The sequence below is a fragment of the Globicephala melas genome, chromosome 21 (assembly GCF_963455315.2).
Source record: "Globicephala melas chromosome 21, mGloMel1.2, whole genome shotgun sequence".
Classification (NCBI taxonomy): domain Eukaryota; kingdom Metazoa; phylum Chordata; class Mammalia; order Artiodactyla; family Delphinidae; genus Globicephala; species Globicephala melas.
Window position 1 is genome coordinate 30,563,646 of NC_083334.1, and position 23,780 is coordinate 30,587,425.

Consider the following 23,780-nt stretch of genomic DNA (forward strand, 5'->3'; position numbering starts at 1 on the left):
ATGACATAAGATTTTTTTCCCTAAGGGCCTGTCAACTGTCAGAAATCAGGTCAAATTACATATGCTTTCTAATGTATAAGATTTAGTAATGCCAAGATATACTTACACAAGTAAAAATGCCACATCATGTGGACGCAAAACAAGATAAGATTGTTTCCATTTTAAAAATCTGCGTAATAATTCATTGGCATCTCCAGTTACCTGAATTTTATTTTCATCTATCCAAAGCTCTAATGAAGATAGAATTATTGTAATATTAAATGAATCAAAAATCTAAAATTGAAGACATAAAGAAAATATGTTCAAACTACATGGTTTAAATAGATTTGGGAATTTATCTGCAAAAATAAACGCTATACCGATGTAAATATTAAAAACCTAAACTGTAAATCTGGATTGGATCTTATAAATTCTATTAGCAAGTAATAAATATCACTAATAAAACAAGTAATAAGTAACATTTTGATATGCTTGTGCTTAAGCCAGCCCAATGTCAAGTGTTTAATTTAAGCCTTACAAAACCCTAATTAGGTATTTACAATTATTATTACTCCAATTAAACAGTTAGAAAACTGAAACTTAAGATGATTATATATTTGCCCTCTTTCACACAATATGTGTATTCAGGCAGGGTCATAAAAAAAGTCTGAGAATTGTTTAAGTAACACAAATGCAAAAGCAAACACTTACAGCATTGGTCAATCCAATCAACTGGAAAATTTTTTGAGTGACAACAGTTGTATCAGAACCCATATGATTATACTGAAAAAGATAATTGCCTTTTAGATCTAAATATATATTGCTTAATATTTAATGATGGTTATTATGTTTAAAATTTAGAAGTATGAGTTAAGAAATTATTTAAATTACCAATTTATTAGTTTTTAAATAGTATTTATTATTATAGACATAATGTGTGGAAAATTAAAAATATTAAAAAAATACAAAAAGGCACTACAAACTCTTGCAAAATTAAGAGAAGACGAAAGCCTTCTAAACACATTTTACAAGGCCAGCATTATCCTAATATCGAAACCAGACAAAAACACCCCAAGAAAAGAAAATTACAGGCCAATATTCCTGATGAATATAGGCGGAAAAATCCTCAAGAGAATATTGGCAATGCAAATTCAACAGCACACTAAAAGGATCATACATCATGATCAAGTGGGATTTATTCCAGGGATGCAAGAATGGTTCTATTTCTATGAATCCATCAATGTGATGCACACCACATTAACAAAATAAAGAATAAAAAAATCATATGATCATCTCAATAGATACAGAAAAGGCATTTGACAAAATTCAACCTCCTTTCAGGATAAAAACTCTCAACAAAGTGAATACAGAGGAAATGTGTCTCAGCAAAATAAAGGCCACGGCCAACATCATGCTCAACAGTGTAAAGCTAAAAACTTTCCCTCTAAAACCAAGAACAAGGGAAGGATACCTACTATCGCCACTCTTATCTAGCATAGTATTGGAAGTCCTGGCCAGAGAGATTAAGGAAGAAAAAGAAATAAAAGTATTCAAATTGGGAAAAAAGAAGTAAAACTGTCACTATTTGCAGCTGACATATATAGAAAACCTGAAAGGCTCCACCAAAAAACTGCTGGAACTAAGAAAAATTCACCAAAGTTACAGGATAAAAAACCAATATGCAAAAATCTGTTACATTTCTTTATAATAATAACAGGCTATCAGAAAGAGAAATTAAGAAAACAATCCCACTTACAATTGCATCAAAAGAATAAAATACCTAGGAAAAATTTAACCAAGGAGATAGGTCTTTACACTGAAAACTAAAAGACATTGATGAAAGCAACTGAAGAAGGCACAAATGAGTGGAAAGTTATTCCAAGCTCATAAATTAGAATAGTTAATATTGTTAAAATGTTCACACTACTCAAAGCAATATACAGATTCAATGCAATCCTTATCAAAATGTCAATGGCATTTTTCACAGAAATAGAACAAACAGACCTAAAATTTGTATAGAACTACAAAGAACCTGACTAGCCAAAGCAAATGTGAGAAAGAACAAAGCTGGAGACATCATGTTCCCTGATTTCAAACTATATTACCGGTACAAAGCACTGTGGGTGGTATTGTCATTAAAACAGACACATAAGTCAATGGAACAGAATAGAGAGTTCAGGAAAAAACCCAATTATCGTGGGTTAATTAGTTTACAACAAATGGGGAAAGGACAGTCTCTTTAATAAATAATGTAGGGAAAACTGTACAACACATGCGAAAGAATGAAACTGGACTACTATCTTACACCATACACAAAAAAATAATTCAAAATGTATTGAAGACTTGAATGCAAGACCTGAAACCATAAAACACCTAGAAGAAAACAGGTGATATGCTCCTTCACATTGGGTGGATAATGAACAAAGCATGAATATTTTTAATATTCAAAGTTTTCTTACAAGTTGACAAGAAGGCAAACAACCATTAATAAAATGAGCAAAAGGATTAAGTTGTCAGTTCAGTGAAAAGAAAATACTAGTGGCCAGTAAACATTAAATGATGTTCAAATTAATTCTCAGTTAAGGAATGGAAGTTAAAATTACAATGAGATATAATTTTATACCCATTGGCTGACAAAAATTAAAGAGAAATATAAAACTAATCGTTGGCAGGTATGAGAGGAAAATACTACTTTCAGTTTTACCTTGGAGATGCGAAAAGTTACAGCGTTTTTATAAAGCAATGAACAATATCTATTGAAATTAAACTACATACGTATCCTTTGACCCATCATCCATACTCCTGGTTACCTACTTTCACAGAGATTACGTTCCCAAGATGTAAGAACTCATGACTAAGGATACTTCATGTAGCATTATTTATAGTGACAAAGCAACATTTAAAACACTGGAAACAAAGTGAATACTCAACAATAATAGAATAAATGAATAAATGATGGTATATAAATACAATGGTATGCTGTGCTGCCCTTAAAAATGAATTAGCTATTCAGTTGATTTGAAAGACCGCCCACCAAAAAAATTAATGAGTATATTAAATAATCCAAGCAAACATCAGAGACTGACAGACTTGATTAAGGAAAAAAAACAATTAAATATAAATTGTTACAGAAGGGATGTCCCTGGTGGTCCAGTGGTTAAAACTCCATACTTCCACTGCAGGGAGCACAGTTTGATCCCTGGTCGGGGAACTAAGATCCCGCATGCCGTGCGGCATGGCCAAAAGAAAAAAATTGTTACAGAAGACATAGTACATTTTCAAGGACTGGGAAGTCCATCAGGAAGACATAAAACTATAAACATTATATGCATCTAAGAACTGAGCCTAAAAATTACACGAAACGCACAAGTGAAGGGAGAAATAGAAAATTCAACAATAATGTATGGAGATTTAAGTACACAATTTCAGTAGTAGAATAACTGGTCAAAAACTCAACACAGATATAGGAGACTAAAACTAAACCCTAAACCAACAGATACTTATAGAATATTCCACCCCAAAATGTCACAACATGCGCTTCTCAAGTGCTCATGGAACATGATCTAGGAATAGACTATACACTAGGTTATAGGATAAGCTTCAACTGAGTTAATACAATTAAAAAATACAAAATTGCTCTCTGACCATAAAAAATCAACAACAGAAAGAAATTTGAGAAATTCAAAGTATGTGGAAATTAAACAATAGATTATAAATAACCAATAATCAAAGAAGAAATCACAGGGAAATTAGAGAATACTAATACAACATAGTAAAATTTATGGTATTCAGCTAAAGCAGTGCTCAGAAGGCAACTTATAGGAAATAGCTATATTAAAAAAAAGAAGCACCATCTCAAATAACTAATTTCCACTTAGGAAATTAGTGAATGAAAAGCAAAGAACTCAAAGGAAGGAAATGGAAGAAATTAATAAAAATCAGAGCAAAATGATTGAAATATGAATATAAAAAACAACATATATTAACAAAACAAAAATTATTAATTCAGGATAAAAGAAAGGTTACAGTCACTAACCACAGAGAAATAACTAGCCTTGTAAATGAACACTGTGAAAAATAATGTGGCAACAATTTAGATAACTTAGATGAAATGAATGATTTCTTATAATAAACAGATACTGAAACTGACTCAAGAAGAAACAGAATATGTAACAAGCAAAAAGATTAAATATGCATTTAAAAAATTCCCACAAAGAAAAGCCTAGTTCTAGAAGGCTTTATTGGTGAATCCAATCAAACATTTAGAGAAGAATTAACACCAATTCGTTACAAATTCTCCTATAAAATCGGAGGGAACCCATTTCTATTCATTCAATAAGGTCAGTATTACCCTGATACGAAAACCAGAAAAGACATAACAAGAAAATAAAAGTCCAAAACAAACTACATTCCTCATGAATATTATTGTAAAAATCCTAATCAGAAAACTAACCAATTTATGCAACACATAAAAAGAATTAGACACCACGACCAAGTGGGATTTATCTCAGAAATACAAGCTTGGCTTAATGTCTAAAAACCAATAGATGTATTTCAAAACATTATAGAACAAGGAACATAATGACCAAAACCCACATGATTCTTTTTTTCCTTTTTACATCTTTATTGGAGTATAATTGTTTTACAATGCTGTGTTAGTTTCTGCTGTATAACAAAGTGAATCAGCTATACGTATACATATATCCCCATATCCTCTCCCTCTTGCATCTCCCTCCCACCCTCCCTGTCCCATCCCTCGAGGTGGTCACAAAGTACTGAGCTGATCTCCCTGTGCTATGCAGCTGCTTCCCACTAGCTGTCTATTTTACATTTGGTAGTGTATTTATGTCAATACTACTCTTTCACTTTGTCCCAGCTTCCCTCCCCACCCCCTGTGTCCTCAATTTCACTCTCTACGTCTGCGTCTTTATTCCTGTCCTGTCCCTATGTTCATCAGAACCTTTTTTTTTTTAGATTCCATATATATGTGTTAGCATACGATATTTGTTTTCCTCTTCACTCTGTATGACAGACTCTAGGTCCATCCACCTCACTACAAATAACTCAATTTCATTTCTTTTTATGGCTGAGTAATATTCCATTATATACATGTGCCACATCTTTATCCATTCATCTGTCGATGGACATTTAGGTTGCTTCCATGTCCTGGCTATTGTAAATAGAGCTGCAGTGAACATTGTGGCACATGTCTCTTTTTGAAATATGGTTTTCTCAGGGTATATGCCCAGTAGTGGGATTGCTGGGTCATATGGTAGTTCTATTTTTTTTTTCCATAGTGGCTATATCAATTTACATTCTCACCAACAGTGCAAAAGGGTTCTCTTTTCTCCACACCCTCTCTAGCATTTATTGTTTGTGGATTTTGTGGAAACTGGACATTCTTTCAAAAGACACAGAAGAAGCATTTGACTAAAGAAAAAAAAAAGCTCAATAAACTAGGGATAGACGAGAACTCCCTCAACCTGATAAAAGACATCTATTAAAAAACCACAGATAGCATCACACTTAATGGTGAAAGAATAAGTGTTATTTCTCTTAGATCAGGAAAAAGATAAGTATATCTGTTCTCATTGCTACTATCTCAGCTTTCACTGGAGGCTCTAGCCTAAGCATTTAGTAAAGGAAAAGAAACAAGAGGCATCTACGTAGAAAAAAAAGAAGTTAAACACTCTATTAACAGACAAAAAGATGTGTATATATAAAAATCCTGGGCTTCCCTGGTGGCACAGTGGTTGAGAGTCTGCCTGCCGATGCAGGGGACGCGGGTTCGTGCCCCGGTCTGGGAAGATCCCACATGCCGCGGAGCGGCTGGGCCCGTGAGCCATGGCCGCTGAGCCTGTGTGTCTGGAGCCTGTGCTCCGCAATGGGAGAGGCCACAACAGTGAGAGGCCCACGTACAGCAAAAAAAAAAAAAAAAAAAAATCCTAAGACAACCACTAAAAAACATTAGCACTAATAAATGATTTCAGCAGAATTGGAGAATACAAGATCAATATATAAATCAACTGCATTTCCATACTCCAGCAATAAACAATCTAAAATTAAATTAAGAAAATAAATCCATTTATGATGGTATCAAACAATGATAATATGCCAAAAAATAAATTTAACAAAAGAAGTACAAAACACACACTGAAAACTACAAAACACCATTGAAAGAAAGTAAAGAAGATACAAATAAATGGAAAGTGAACCTGTGTTCATGGATTGGAAGACCCATTATTGTTAAGATGGCAATAATCTCCAAATAGATCTATAGAAATAATATAATCCCTATTAAAATTCCAGCATTGTTTTGCAGGAATTGGCAAGTTTACCTTATTATGTATATGAAAGTGAAAGGGATCCAGAATGTCTGCAAAAATTTTAAATAAGAAGAACAAAGTTGGAAGACTCATACACCCAAATCTGAAAACTAACTACAAAGCTGTAATGATCAAGGCAGTGTGCTTTTGGCTTTCGATTAGAGTTATAGATCAATAAAATAACAATTTCTAGAAATAAATTCTAACACTTATGGTCAATTGATATTTGGAGAGAGCAAGAACATTAAATGGAGAAAGACTGATGTTTTCAAAATTTTAAAATGTTATGCTTCAAATGACACAATCAAAAAATGAAAAGGTAACCCACAGAATGGATAAAAATATTTGCAAATCATGTATTGGATAAGCGTCTAGCATCCACAATATATAATGAATACTTAACTACAACAATTAAAAAGACAACCCAATGAAATATGTGTAAAGAATTTAAATAATTTCTCAAATAAAATATTCTAATAGCTAATAAGAAAGTGCAAATATTCTCAACATCATTACACAATAGGGAATGCAAATCAAAAGCACAGTGAGAAACTAATTCACACCCACCAGGATGGCTAAAGTCCAAAAGACAGACAATAACAGAGTTGAGAATTTAGAGGAATTGGAACTCATACATTTGTTCATTGCTGGTGCAATACATAATGGTGAAAATTGTTTTTTAGGGTCTCAAAATGTGAAACATTTTGAGTTACCACACAACTCAGCAACTCTCACCTTTTGCATCTACCTAATAGAAATAAAAGCTTATGTCCACACAAAAACTTGTACAAAAATAACATTATTATGATACGAATATTATTGGAAAGCAGAGATAAGACATGCCAGCTGAGACACCCAGTGGACCACCCAACTCCAAGCAAAATCAGTAGTTTACTAACAGTACACAAGTGAGGCCAGTCCAGCACAAGGAGATCTTAATGAGATCAGAGGATATTTAAGAATTGTGAGCTAAATAAATAGTTGTCCTTTTAAGCCACTAAATTTTGGAGTAGTTTGTTATGAGCAACAAAAAGTGTCTCAGAAATCTATAAATGACTAAAACAAGGAATAGAAGTAAGAATGTATGAAAATATCTAATTTTCAAGCACAGTAAAATAAAATACCTAGCAAATATGTGAAACCTATAAGAAGAAAAGTTCACAAACTAAGGGGGATTAAAAAGTTAATTACAGAGAGTGGGACTCCTGAGATGGTGAAATAATGAGGTCTGCAAATCCTTTCCACAATAAGCAATGATAAAAGACAAAAGTCTCAAAAACATTTCAAGATTCTGGCAATTGACCAAGGGCATTAAAATGAGAAATATTAATTAAAGAAAAACTATTAATCCTATGGTAAGAACAGTGGGAATCTGTGACATTTCACCTGAGGTTGTCCCCAACCACATCTCAAATTGTATTGTGTGGTAATTCTACCATGGTAGGTCAAGCCATAAAATCCAAACACTTCCCTATCAGAGGAGGATAACTTGATTTGGTGCAGAACAGGGCAAAACTACGTGCCCAGATATACTGTCAAAAACAGTAGTGATCTCTGTGGCAAATGAATATTGAAGGGCATCATCACAGATAAACTTAGGCTGTGATACTGGTTATTTTAAGCAACAGACCAGAAGATGAGCCAGAAATCTAACATGGAATTGGGGGGGGGGGGATATGATAGCCATAACGGGTCTTGACAACCTTCCATATATCCTTTATAGTCTGGAATATTCCATTCATGCACCAGTTAACACTCATGCTCAGGAGAGACTGAAAGGGGTCTAAGATATTGACAAGTTCATGGCTGAACTTGTAACGTTACTCACTACCTGAGGAGATGTGAGAAAGTCCTATAAAAATCAAAACGTACCTGACTTGAAAACTGAATACTTTCCCTAACAGACAAATCCATTTGCAAACGTTAGAAGCCTACTAGCTCAAATGTTGGAGCATAGCCTCTGACCAGTCATTGGCTGACCACTAAGATATGTTCACCCAAGGTCAACCACAAAAATCCTGGCTTAAAAGTAGAAACAAGAATTTAAAAAACAGTAAGCACAATAAAACAATGTTACCCACATATTTGAAAATGCAGTCATTAGAAACTATGAGGTAGACCTTATTGGATTTAGCACACGAAACTATAAAACAACTATGATAAACATGGAACTGAAAGGAACCATGTTTAAAGAAGTAAAGGAATGATGACATTGACTCATAAAAAAGAGAGTATCAGTAAAGAATATAAATTACACATTATAATGTACAGCTTGGTGATGATGGCTAATAACACTGCATCATATACTTGAATGTTCTAAGAGAGTAGAATTTAAATGTTCTCACCACAAAAGAGAAATGAAAATTAATTATGTGATGGGATGGACGTGGTAGCCAATACTACAGTGGTAATCATTTTGTAATTTATAAATGTATCAAGTCAACACATACACATTAAACTTACACAGTTATGTGTCAATTATATCTCAATAAACCTGAGTGAAACAGAAAAAACAAATAATAATTATAAAATTGTAAAAAAGAACTAAATAGATACTTGAGTTGAAAATATAATAACTAAAATTATATAAGCTCACTAGCAGAAAGAATAAATGAAAATAATAATGTATCAATAGAAATTATTCAACATAAAGAACAGAAAGGAAAAACAAGAAGTAAAGTGAACAGAATCTCAGACACCTGTTTGACACCATGAAGCAAATACACATTTACAGAATGAGCATCTTAGAAGGAGAGGAGACATAGAAATGATCAAAAACAAAACAAAACAAAAAACAAAAATACAAAACTTGAGTAAATAATAGCTAAAAACTCCCAAACAATGAAAATCACTAATCTACACATTACTTAGGCTTAACAAACTTCAAGTAAGATAAAATCAAAGACAATCACACATAGACACATCATAGTTGTAGTTACTGGACAACAGCCACAAGGAGAAAATCTTTACACTGAGAAGAAAAAAGTGGTACATCACCTATAGGAGAAGCACAGCAAGGTTCAGAGCTGACTTCTCATTAGAATCAATGGAGACCAGGTGGAGTTACAAATTCAAAGTGCTACCACAAAATACTCTCAATCAAGAATTCTATACTCAGCAAAACTATTCTTCTTAAGTAAAGGCAACAGAAAGCCATTCTCAAATTTTAAAGACAGAGAGAGAGAGAGAAATCAGTGATAGCAGAGCTGCTCTGCCAGAAATAATAAGGCAAGAAATGGTAATAATCAGGAAATTCTCAGGTTGAAAAGATGACACAAAACAGTAACTCATGTCTACATAAGTATAATAAAGAACATTGGTACTAGCAATAACAAAGTATAAAACAATAAATATCTTGTCTTTTCTTCTCTAAAATTAGTTTAAAAAAACTTGCAAAAGACAGTAATTTATCCCTTTTTTTTTCTTTTTTGGCCAAGCGGCTTCTGGGATCTTAGTTCGCTAACCAGGGATCGAACCTGGGCCCCCAGCAGTGAAAAAGCCTGCATCCTAACCACTGGGCCGTCAAGGAATTCCCACAAAAGACAATAATTTAAATTTCAAGAAAGGGTGGTATAAACTCATCTCTCCCTGTTCCTCCAAGCTGATCAAAATTATAAAAAAGTAAAAACCCTGAAATAATATAACAAAAAAATCATAGGAAGTCTCTAAAAGGTGGAAGTAAGAAGGTACCTGTACAGGTATGCTAGGAATGGAAGAACAACATAGCTTCTCAGCAATTCCCAACACCCCATCCAGTGGCAAAAAAGTAGTCCAGGTAGAAATGGAATGAGAAACCCATTAACACCGTGATGCCTAGAATAGTAACCTCTGCACCACAGCATGGAGCTTCTCATTAACGAGCTTGAGACAACAGGTGGCCTGGACCAGGAAACAGCCATTTGGTCCTATTGGCGGTATCAGCAGGGAAGAGCGAAACTCTTCTGACAAAATATCTCCACCCCCACAGGCTTGATGTCTCCTGTACCTACCTAGAAACGCTAGGCAGAATGACCCTGGGAAGTAACTCCCACCCGCACAAACAGTACTAGAGTCCCACTGGCACTGGGTGGACCAGGGAGACACTTTCCACCTGCACAGGCCCACCATCTACAATATTCCACTCAGAGGCAATAGAAGGAGACAGGGGAAGGTCCTTCCACTCCTGCAGGCAGGAGAGGCAAGTATCACTGGGACCCGCAGAAACAGTGACTGAACCAAGAAGACCAAAATAGCATTATGAAGGCTCTGAGAACTTTTGTCATTGAATTTAACCCATATAATTTGGTCAGGACTTATGTGCTACAACTAAGGAGTCTGAATGAACAAAATAAAAGATTTAAGTAGAATGAAGAATTGCATAACGTAATAGTAAAAATTTCCAGAAAGCAACTGAAAACCATTTGCCATACCAAGAACCAGGAAAATCACAACTTGAGGGAGAAAAGTCAGTCAATACATGTCAACACCAAAGTACATCACTTGGTAGAATTATCTGACAAAGATTTAAAGTAGCCTTTGTAAAATGATGACAACAAATAATTAAAAATATCCTTCATGGGGAGTGAAGTCAACAAAATGGAGAACTAGAAAACACCAAGCCTTCGTTTTTCTCTGGAAACATCAAAAGACAACCAGAAACTGGCTGAAATAACCTCATTGGAGCCTCCAGAAAACCTCAGGAAAACATTCAAAGGTCTACAAATGTCCAATCAAGAAAAAAACATCTTGAAAATGACAGGAAATTTTGTGGTGTTTTTACTCCCCTATGCCCTGTTCCCTTCCCCAGTGTGGCATGGTTTAATCTGGAGGAAATGGTAGTCCATTTCCCAATTCCCTCCCTTATACCAGGTGGAGCAGAGAAGACCTTATCTGCAATGTTCTAACCGGTCTGGAAGGTGCCTGAATGGCTGTTTTCTGTGCCCCCTGGTTATTTTATCAAATGCTGAATTTTCAACAAAAATCACAATGTGTCTTAGTCAGTTTGGGCTGCCCTAACAAAAACACCATAGACTGGGTGCTCAAACAACAAATATTTATTTCTCACAGTTCTGGAGGCCAGGAAGTTTAAAGATTAGGTTTCCAGCATACCCTGTGTCTGATGAGAACATGCTCCCTGGTTCAGAGATGGCCATCTTGCCATCTTCCTGCTCTGTCCTCACATGGTAGAAGAGGTGAGGGAGCTCTCTGGCCTCTCTTTTATAAGGGCACTAATACCATTCATGAGGGCTCCAGCTTCATGACCTAAGCCACTCCCAAAGGCTCCACTTCCCAGTACCATCACTATGCATTAGTATAAATTTTAGAGGAACAGAAACAGTCTATGTTACAAGGCAAACAAAGAAAAAAAGCATGGCCCAAACGAAGGAAATAAATTGACAGAAACCCTTCCTGAGGACATAGAGACATACTAGACAAAGTCTTTAAAACAACTGCCTAAAATATGCTCAAAGAGCTAAAGGAAAACAAAAAGAATGAAGGGAAGTCAGGAAAATGATATATGAATAAAATGAAAATATCAACAAAGATATAGAAATTATAAAAAGAAACCAAACAAATTCTGGCATTGAAAAATGCGATAACTGAGCTGAAAATTGAGTAGAAGGATTCAACAGTAGATTTAAAGGGGCAGAAGAAAGAAGCAGTAAACTTGAGAACAGGATAACTGAAATTATTGAGTCTGAGAACCAGAAAGAAAAAGGAGGGACTGGTGGGATACCATTATGCAGAACAATATATGACTTAAGGGAATCCCAGAAGAAGAAGAGAGATTATTTAAAGATATAATGGCCAAAAGCTTGCCAAATCTGATGAACCACATGAACACACAAATCCTTAAGCTTAAATTCTAAGAAGGATAAAGCCAAAGAGACCCACACCAAGACAAATTATAATCAAACTGTCAAAACCTAAAGAGAATATTAATATTGAAGGCAGCAAGAGAAAAGTAACTAACCACATAAAAGGGGTGATAATAAGATTACTAGCCGATTTCTTAGCAAACACTTTAGAGGACAGAAGACAAGGGGATGATATATTTAAAGTGCTGAATGCAAGATGAAACAGGCACTTTGGAAGACAGTCTGGCAGTTTCTCACAAAAAAATCAAACAAAAAAACCATACTGTTACCATATGATGCAGCAATCATGCTGCTTGATATTTACCCAAAGGATTTAAAATATGTCAATACAAAAACCTGTGAATGGATGTTAATAGCAGCTTGATTCATCTCAAAATTGGAAGCAACCAAGATGTCCTTTAGTAGATGAATGGATAAATAAACTGTGGTACATACAGACAATGCAATATTACTCAGTACTAAAAGAAATTAGCTCGCAAGCCATGATAAGGCATGTAGTAAAGTTAAATGCATGTTACCAAGGTAAAGAAGCTAATCTGTAACAACTACATACTGTACATCTCAACTATATGATCTTCTGAAAAAGGCAAAATTATGGAGACAGTAAAAGATCAAAGGTTATTAGACATTATGGGTATGGGAATGATGAATAAAAATTACTAAGAAACTATTTTATAGGTAACATGTTTTAATATGTTAATTATATAAAATTTAAAATAAACTAATAGAGATTTGATTTCCAATTTACTACTGATACTAGTAATTTAAATTCATTAAGGCAGAGATAAAGCAAAAATTAAATAAAATCATTTATTGTCCTATGTTAAAAATTTATTCCAACACTTTTTATAACCTCCCATTGCTAATATAAATTAAGATAAGACAAATAAGTGAAAGTATACTTACTAAATTTTTTTCAACTATAACATGCATTTCTATATACTGAGAGAAGTCTGCAGGTGGCTGAAAAAAAGTCACAATCTTTAGATAAAAATTGAAGAATCATTTAATTATTTTAAGTAATATACTACTTCACAAATTCAACATTGAAAATTCAGTTTTCTATATGAAAATAGAAATCATTTTCAGAATATTGCCTTTGTCATGTCTTTCACACCTGATCAATCACTTAATTTACTCAGAAAATAGCTTTCCTCTACCTTCCATTCTCCATATTCTCACTGGTACTGGGCTACTCATATGATTCTTTTCCCTGAGGAAATTCTTCCCTTGACTTGCCATTATGTGTGTATTTATGTTCGTTTAATGATTCCACTATACATTATTATGCTGTATGGTTTTATCTACGGCCTTGAAAGAGTAGGGGCACATCTCTGTGTTTAGAGGGGTGGGATGTCATCTGAAGGATAAAGCTAATCCTTGTATAAATCACCGCAGAAAAAAGTGAGCAACAGAGAAACAAAATGGGTTTCTTAAACTGCACCATAGATATCTCAGTATGTGGAATCTGGTTATGATGTCATTTAATTAGACCACAGTGGTTAAATTAGGCACAAATGTGAGGCCCGATGGGCTTATGATCTGTGTGACTTACACTCTGCCAACAAGTAATAATTGTTGTAACTACGTTTAATAAAATATTACTTATGTTCATCATTATTTTTACATGAAGTTAACCTAGGAGGAATGCACTAGGGAAAACTTGGAAGACAGTCTTTGTGGGCACTTTAAGACTATAGTGCAGTTAACTCAAAATAGTTTGTTACTAAAATAGCATACCACGTATAAGCACTGGACAAATATATAGAAGCAGAAAAGGAGGATCAAATTTCAAAAATTGAGAAAACTTTTATTATGGTATTTTAATGCCTGAATTTTTTTCTTTTTACACTGGTATTTAATCCTTTGAAAGTTCAAAACTATCACATTTTTAGTTAAACCATTTTCCTTAACATAAAGAGGAGCAATAGAGAAAAACAAATCTAGGATTTAGCAGAGAAAAGTGACGATTGTAGTAATTTAAAGGAATAAAAGTCAATAAGGTCAGTAAGACCTTTTCCCTCCATTTAAAAATTCTCTTTGGGCTTCCCTGGTGGCGCAGTGGTTGAGAGTCCGCCTGCCGATGCAGCGGACACGGGTTCGTGCCCCGGTCCGGGAAGATCCCACATGCCGCGGAGCGGCTGGGCCCGTGAGCCATGGCCGCTGCCCCTGCGCGTCCAGAGCCTGTGCTCCACAACGGGAGAGGCCACAGCAGTGAGAGGCCCGCGTACTGCAAAAAAAAATAAAATAAAAAAATAAAAAAAAATTCTCTTTTAAAACCTTGGAGACTTGAGGTTTTTTTTTTTTTTTTAATGCAAATGAAATCCCCTTATGGTCTAATTGGTTTATTTTCATTTCCATCCAAAAGGAAGCACTGAATGCTTCATGATAGTTTTGCTTATAGGATTCCAAAGTTTCATTGAAGTTCCTAAACAAGGAAATGAACTTTACTGGAGGAGAAAAATAAACATTTATATTAATTGAAACTAACAAAATATTAATGGTTTGAGAGATTCAAAGCTATTTCTTTGTTTTAAGCAACATAAGTGTTAGTTGACTTACATTTCCTGAAGTAATCCTTGTTTATTTTCATCTCTGAGATAGGGATTGATGATATTTAGTTGATTATAATTTATTCACTATTTACTGGACAATAAGCTTTCATGGGGAAAAGATATAGTCTGTTTCAGCAAAATAATTAAAAATTTAAGACAAAGATGCATAAAAGAATGCCAAGAAATCTGTATATTGGGAAGGTGGGCAGATGTTAAGATTTCAGAAGACCTGAAAAGCTATTTTATTTAGTAAATGAAAGTAGCCAATAAAGAAAACCAATTTCTTGGAAATGTGCTATATAAAGTTGACATCAATTGCATGAAACTTTGCTTTGGTCAAATAAACACTAAAGAATTGGAGCTAGGGAAGAAGATTGGAGAACACTACTAAATGATCCAATTGCAATGTAGTTGGATTAAAAAGTTAAAGTTAAAAGATACCAAAGCCCACTGGTAAGAATATTCAGGAAGTGAGAGGGACATGAAGATGATGATAGATAGATGATAAATGATATAGATAGATAAATAGATAAGTAGGTAGATAGTTAATGTGTGTGTATTTTGTTTAACTTGGGCAGTCATTATGTCCAATGTAAGATCAATAACTCAGAAAAAAATTGGAATAAGAGTGGGAGATCTGTAAATCACAGTAGATAAAGCCGTGAAAAAATATACAAGACAATATACAACACAAACAAAAACCTGAGACATAACACAAGAAATATCATTATCTAGAACATGAGTGTATAAGGAAAAGTCAGAGAAAGTGAGATAGAAAGTGAAGCAGGAGAATTTTATCAGAGAGTAAAGTGAATTGAAAGTTTCAGAAAGTTTTTATATTATTTCACCATTAACATTACACTTAATAGTGGTGGACTTTCTTCTTAAAATTGGTCCAAGACAAGGATATTCTTCTCACCTATTCAACACCATGCTAACCAGGGCATGTAGGCAATAAAAGAGAAGTTAAAAGCATCATAATTGAAAAGGAAGAACATAATCTTTGTTTAAGATGACATCATCTTGTACATAGAAGACTACAAAGAGTACAATAAAAAACTAATACCCAATTTAAACAAGTTTGCAGAATATGAAATCAGTATACAAAAGTCAATAATTTCCAAACATGAATAATGAGAAATCCAAATTTGAAATAAAATTTTAAATGTGAAATAGCATTTAAATGACAACATTTGTAGAAATAAATTTAACCTAAGAAGTTTGGCTGACAACTTGAAGACAACTATACAGAAGATTGTGGTAAAAAATTAAAGAAGACCTAAAAACAAAAAGCTGCTCAATGTTCATGGATAGGACGAGTTAATATTGTTAAGTGGCAATATTTCCAAGATTAATCTACAGAATCAACAGAATCCCAGCTTGATTTTTCAGGGAATTGAAAATAAGTGAATTTTAAAATTTATTTGGAGATTGATAGTATCAAGAATAGCCAAAACAATCTTGAAAAAGAACATTACTGAAGGATATACACTTACTAATTCCAAAACTTATTCCAAAGGTATAGTAGTAAAAAGTGTGGCTCTGGCATAAGGATAGACATAAGATCAATGGAGTATTATTGCAAGTGCAGAAATAATCCCTAACATCTATGGTCAACTGATCTTTGAAAAAAAGGGTCATGAAGATTCAGTGGAACAAACATGAGTCTTTTCAACAAATGGTGTTGGGAAAACTAGATATGCATACGAAAAATGATGAATTTAGAGCCCTCCTTCACTCCATACAAAAATTAAATTAAATTGGATCATATATTGAAATGTAAGAGATTAAAGAATAAAACTTTTGGAGGAAATATGAAATAAATTTTGTAAACCTGGTGTGATGGTTAATTTTTTCTGTGAACTTGCCTGGGCCACAATGCCCAGATTTTTGTTCAAAAATTATTCTGGATGTCTCTGTGAAAATGATTTTGGATAAGATAAACATTTAGATTGGTGGACTTTTAGTGGAGTAGATTACCCTTCATAATATGTGTGGAGCTCATCTGATTAGTTGAAGGCCTTATTAGAACAAAGACTACCTTGTAAGCAAGAAGGAATCCTTCCAGCTGACTGCCTTTGGACTTGAATACAACTCTTCCCTTGTCTCCAGCCTGCTAGTCTACAGTCTACTCTAAATTCTTTCATTCTCCCTCTCTTTGTGTGTGTGTGTGTGTGTGTTTACATCAAATATATATGTGTGTGTATGCACACACACACACACACACACACACACACATACATATATTCTGTTGGTTCTGTTTTCTTGGGGAAGTGTCTTTATTGAAAGATACCCTTAGCCGTGTTGGTGCAGAGCTGAGGTTGAAAACCAAACCCAGAATCTCATTTTGTGAATGGATGAACTACAACACAAATTGAATTTCCACCCTCACAGGGTGTCTACTGGAAGAAATAACATCCTAAAAATTGGAATGAGCGTATATGAGAAACTCTGATGAAGCTGGGGTCACTAAATCCCTAAATTCTTTTTTTAAATAAATAAATATTTATTTATCTATTTTGGCTGTGTTGGGTCTTCGTTGCTGCATGTGGGCTTTCTCTAGTTGTGGCGAGTGGGGGCTACTCTTTGTTGTTATGCACGGGCTTCTCATTGTGGTGGCTTCTCCTGTTGTGGAGCACGGGCTCTAGGCATGCAGGTTTCAGTAGCTGTGGCACACGGGCTCAGTAGTTGTGGCTCGTGAGCTCTAGAGCGCAGGCTCAGTAGTTGTGGCACATGGGCTTAGTTGCTCCATGGCATGTGGGATCTTCCCAGACCAGGGATTGAAACCATGTCCCCTGCATTGGCAGGCAGATTCCTAACTACTGTGCCACCAGGGAAGTCCCTAAACTTCTACTAAATTCTGATGAGTCTCCTTTGCCAGTAGAAGCAGTCTCTCCATCCCTGGATAAGGATATAAGGAAAATGTAATGGCCTACCCTGAGGCAGTTGCCTTAAAAGACACTAGTGATTCTTCTCAGCATCCTAGATAAGTATCTTCATTTTATGTGAATTTTTATGTGAATTTATGTGAATGTCACTTATGTTTATTATATCCAAACTTTGATATAATGGATATGGAGAAAGGAGAGCATCTGCAGACAACAAAGGTCTGGATCACAGGGAAAAATGCCACTAACAGCAGAAAATGCCATCTTGGTGTTCTGGAAAACTGAATGACTAGTTTTAAGACTTACAATAGGTTATGAAGTTTCTGGTATCACTCTCTCTCTCTTTCTCTCTCTCATATACATATGTTAATAATTTTTTATCAGAAAAAAATACATTTTTTATATTGCTGCTTAGTAATAACTATATAGCTTACTCAATTGATCACTTACCTCTACACTTTGTATTTTATAGGGCTTTTCTCTTGACTCAATATCCTTCTCAGCATATAAAGGAGCACCTGTATTCCTATGTTTTACTTGATAAATCACATGTTCAAAACCAACTGAAGGCTCCAAGGGCTCAATTCCATAACTTACATTTTCAAATTGTAGTAAGCCCCTAAAAATTCCAAAAAGTAAGTGAATAAATAAAACAGTTCATTTTTCACAAAGTCAATAAAATGACATAATCAGGGTTTTTTAATAGTATGCAGGTTATTTTCATTCTTAGCCTTACGTGGTGAAGTAAGAAAAAGTTACCGAGTATCCACAAATTTACTGAGTGGAACAGAGTAGTAATGCTATTGGTATTTACCAAGCTACTAGTACTCTGTGGTCTCCACATACACTAAAAAATCGTAATTCAGGAGAAGAGTAGGAGACAGTACAAAAGTCTCCATGCTGTGCTTTTCCAATGACAATTTCCCACTATAAGCCATGCCTCACTTTATAACTTAGCAAAGATCAAGGAAACTAAAAGCTGGTTCTTTGAGAAGATAAATAAAATTGATAAACCTTTAGCCAGCCCCATGAAGAAAAAAAAGGGAGAGGACTCAAATTAATACAACTAGAAATAAAAAGGAGAAGTTGAAACTGACACCATAGAAATACAAAGGATCATAAGAGACTACTACAAGCAATTATATGCCAATAAAAAGAACAGCCTAGAAGAAATTGACAAATTCTTAGAAAGACACAACCCTCCAAGACTGAACCAGGAGGAAGTAGAAAATATAAATAGACCAATCACAAGTACTGAAATTGAAACAGTGATTTAAAAACTTCCAACAAACAAAAGTCCAGGACCAGATGGCTTCACAGGTGAATTCTATCAAACACTTAGAGAAGAGCTAACACATGTCCTTCTCAAACCATTCCAAAAAATTGCAGAGAAAGGAACACTCAGAAGCTCATTCTATGAGGCCACCATCACCCTAATACCAAAACCAGACAAAGGTATCACAAACACACACACACACATTACAGGTCAATATCACTGATGAACATAGATGCAAAAATCCTCAACAAAATACTAGCTAACCAAATCCAACGACACATTAAAAGAATCATATACCATGATCAAGTGGGATTTATCCCAATGATGCAAGGATTCTTCAATATACGTAAACCAATCAGTGTGATACACCATATTAACAAACTGAATAAAAACAATATGATCATCTCAATAGATGCAGAAAAGGCTTTTGACAAAATTAAACACCCATATATGATAAAAACTCTCTAGAAAGTGGGCATAGAGGGAACCTACCTCAACATAATGAAGGCCATATACGACAAACCTACAGCAAACATCATTCTCAACAGTGAAAAACTGAAAGCATTTCCTCTAAGATCAGGAACAAGACAAGGATGTCCACTCTCTCCACTTTCACTCAACATAGTTTTGGAAGTCCTAGCCACGGCAATCAGAGAAGAAAAAGAAATACAAATTGGAAAAGAAGTTAAACTGTCTGCAGAAGACATGATACTATACATAGAAAATCCTAAAGATGCCACCAGAAAACTACTAGGGCTCATCAATTAATTTGGTAAAGTCACAGGATACAAAATTAATGTGCAGAAATCTGTTGCATTCCTATACACTACTGATGAAAGATCAGAAAGAGAAATTAAGGAAACAATCCCATTTACCATCACATCAAAAATAATAAAGTACCTAGCAATTAACCTACTTAAGGAGGCAAAAGACCTGCATTCAGAAAACTATAAGATACTGATGAAAGAAATCAAAGATGACACAAACAGATGGAGAGATATACCATGTCCTTAGATTGGAACAATCAATATTGTGAAAATGACTATACTACCCAAAGCAATCTACAGATTCAATGCAATCCCTATCAAATTACCAATGGCATTTTTCACAGAACTAGAACAAAAAATTTCACAATTTATATGAAAACACAAAAGACCCCAAATAGCCAAATCAATCTTGAGAAAGAAAAATGGACTAGAGGAATCAGGTTCCCCAGACAATACTACAAAGCTACAGTAATCAAGACAGTATGGTACTGGCACAATAACACAAATATAGATCAATGAAACAGGCTAGAAAGTCCAGATATAAACCTACGCACCTATGGTCACCTAATCTATGACAAAGGAGGCAAGAATATACAATGGAGAAAAGACAGTCTCGTCAATAAGTGGTGCTGGGAACACTGGACCGCTACATGTAAAAGAATGAAATTAGAATGTTCCCTAACACCATACACAAAAATAAACTCAAAATGGATTAAAGACCTAAATGTAAGACTGGATACTATAAAACTCTTAGAGGAAAACATAGGCAGAACACTCTCTGACATAAATCGAAGCAAGATCTTTTTTTGCTCTACCTCCTAGAGTAATGAAAATAAAAACAAAAATAAGCAAATGAGACCTAATTAAACTCAAAGGCTTTTACACAGCAAAGGAAACCATCAACAAAACAAAAAGACCAGCCACAGAATGGGAGAAAATATGTGCAAATGAAACGACCGACAAGGGATTAATCTCCAAAATATACAAACAGCTCATACAGCTCAATATCAAAAAAATGAAACAACCCAATCAAAAAATGGGTGGAAGATCTAAATAGACATTCCTCCAAAGAAGACATACAGATGGCCAAGAGACACATGAAAAGATGCTTCACATCACCAATTATTAGAGAAATGCAAATCAAAACTACAATGGGGTATCACTTCACACTGGTCAGAATGGCCATCATCCAAAAAATCTACGAGCAATAAATACTGGAGAGTGTGTGGAGAAAAGGGAACCCTCCTACACTGTTGGTGTGAATGTAAATTGGTGCTGCCACTATGGACAACAGTATGGAGGTTCCTTAAAAAACTAAAAATAGGGCTACTATATGATCCAGCAATCCTACTCCTGGGTATATATCTGCAGAAAAGCATAATTCGAAAAGATACATGTACCCCAAAGTTCACTGCAGCACTTTTTTACAATAGTCAGAACATGGAAGCAACCTAAATGTCCATCAACAGAGAAATGGATAAAGAAGATGCGGTACATATATACAATGGAACATTACTCAGCCATAAATACAGAATGAAATAATGCCATTTTTAGCAAAATCGATGGACATAAAGATTGTCATACTGAGTGAAGTAAGTCAGACAGAGAAAGATAAATATCATATGATATCACTTATATGTGGAATATTAAAAAAAATGGTACAAATGAACCTATTTACAAAACATAAATAGAGTCACAGATGTAGAAAACAAACTTATGGTTACCAAGGGGGGGAAGGTGGGGTGGGATGAATTGGAAGATTGGGATTGACATATACACACTACTATATATAAAATAGATAACTAATAAGAACCTACCATATAGCACAGGGAACTCTACTCAATACTCTGTAATGACCTATATATGGGAATAGAATCTAAAAGAGTGGGTATATGTATATGTATAACTGATTCACTTTGCTGTACAGCAGAAACTAACAGAACATTGTAAATCAACTATACTCCAATAAAATTAATTTAAAAATAAAAATAAAGCTTCTGATTATAATTTTTCAAATTTGAAAATTATTTCTTAAAAATTCCATTTTTTGTAACCATAAAATTATGTATAACAACCTGAGTCCAGTACATGTGCTAACGATCACCATAGAATTTGGATAACCTTCAATATACCCTTGGTAGTAGCATAAGTCCTGAAAAATAAACACATATATTTCTATTAGAATAATTTATGTTAAATGCACTATTCTCAAATACTTAAAACACACACACACACACACACACACACACACACACACACACACACATATATATGTATGTATGTGTCAAGCACTAATTGTTTCCAAAATGGATTTATAACATCATTAGATGAACATTTGGCTCAATTTTCCAAAACTGTCCCTACGTGTCCCAAAGAACAAGTAAACTTCCATGATTTTTTCTGTTATAAATGAAACATGACAACCCAATCATTAGGATCAAGGTAAAAATCATCAAAAACTTGTTTCTTCAAACTCTTCTGACTTAATTTTTCAAGGTAGATGTAAAAAGTAAATAAACCCAAAAGATAATTTTTTCTTTTCAAGATTACTTTAGTATAATGGCAGAGTAGCTTGCACTGGATTAGCCTTCTCATCAATGACAAATGTAGACTCTGAAAAATTCTTTTTTAAACTCCAACAACAAAGGCAGGCAAGAAAAGGTGAGAGAAGGGAATCAACAATAGAAAGAGGAAAACTGCATTTACTGAGTTTTGTGTTATACTGGTTTTCACCTGAGTGCCTCCCCTTGGCAGGGCAGCACAAAGTAGCAAATGTTCCAACGAAACACACAATCTTACTGACCCTGAGAACTCTTTAGAGAAAAGAATCACAAGCTCTCCAATGTATCATGGAATATCACCAGTATATGATTTAAAATATTAGATATATGAATAAAAGAAAAATGTGGCCCATAGTCAAAAGTAAAACCAGAAAGAAACTGACTTCAAAATAACACCGGATTTTGGAATTAGTAAATAAATGGATTTAAAACAGATATTAAAAACATGATGAAGGACATCATAAAGGAAATTCTGGGCATAATAAGGGAAGCAATTAGGAAATTCAGCAGAGAAATAAAATGTTACAAAAATGCCAACTCTAAATTCTAGAACAAAGAAATACATTTAAAATAAAATACACTGGATATGTTTTACTGACACTGCAGATGGCAAAAAACAAACACCCTAGAATACAGATCTATAGAAACCATTGAATCTGAAAGAAACCTGAGAGAAAACAAGCTTTAAAAATGGAATATGGCTGCAGCAACCTGTGGGACAATGTTATCTAAAATATGTTTAATTGGAGGTCCAGAAAAATGGAAAGAGAAAATAGGTATAAAAGTATTTGAAAAATTCATGGCCAAATTTAGTGAGAAACCACATTTATAGATTGAGACAATGAATAAACAAATAGGCAATGGCCAAACCATATATAAAAATAAAACTCTGACCTGCAGGAAACCAACCTCTTTACTGACAATAAATAGCTGACTTTGTAGGAAGTCATGCTGCTATCTCCAGTAACAATCCAGGAAGCTAACCAATAACTTATACAGCAATCAGTCCCAATAACAAGGACTTGATTAAAAAGTATCAGCTGCTTCTTCCCTGGTGGTGCAGTGGTTGAGAATCTGCCTGCCAATGCAGGGGACACAGGTTCGAGCCCTAGTCCGGGAAGATCCCACATGCCGTGGAGCAACTAAGCCCATGTGCCACAACTCCTGAGCCTCAACTCTACAGCCTGCAAGCCACAACTACTGAAGCCCGTGCTCCACAACAAGAGAAGCCACCTCAATGAGAAGCCTGTGCACCGCAACGAAGAGTAACCCCAGCTCGACACAACTAGAGAAAGCCCATGCGCAGCAACAAAGGCCCAACACAGCCAAAAATAAATAAATAAATAAAATAAAATTTAAAATATATAAAAAATAAAATAAAAACTTTCAGCTTCCCTAATTTTTGTCCCTGCTTCCACCTTAGAACCAAGCAGAGAAAAGCCAAATAAATACTCCAATCACATAGTTAACCCTTCTACAGCAGCCCCCACCAACAACCTTCAATCAGAGCACACCTGAGGTCTTCCCTTCCTTCCACTATAAAGCTTTCCCACTCTTCTGCCTGCCTTTG

At 34.7% G+C, this 23,780-nt stretch overlaps 1 protein-coding gene across 1 annotated transcript in view; it reads right to left on the bottom strand.

The window, feature by feature from the left end:
* Positions 1 to 23,780, bottom strand: part of ADAM2 (ADAM metallopeptidase domain 2) — a 79,761-nt gene that overhangs the window by 39,714 nt on the left and 16,267 nt on the right. Inside the window, exons 5-9 of the mRNA XM_030833887.2 lie at positions 21,725 to 21,801; positions 18,057 to 18,225; positions 13,070 to 13,126; positions 691 to 762; positions 107 to 273 (exon numbers count right to left, since the gene is read on the bottom strand). Of these exons, the coding sequence (XP_030689747.2) occupies positions 107 to 273; positions 691 to 762; positions 13,070 to 13,126; positions 18,057 to 18,225; positions 21,725 to 21,801 (542 nt within the window). The remainder of the gene's footprint in view (positions 1 to 106; positions 274 to 690; positions 763 to 13,069; positions 13,127 to 18,056; positions 18,226 to 21,724; positions 21,802 to 23,780) is intronic.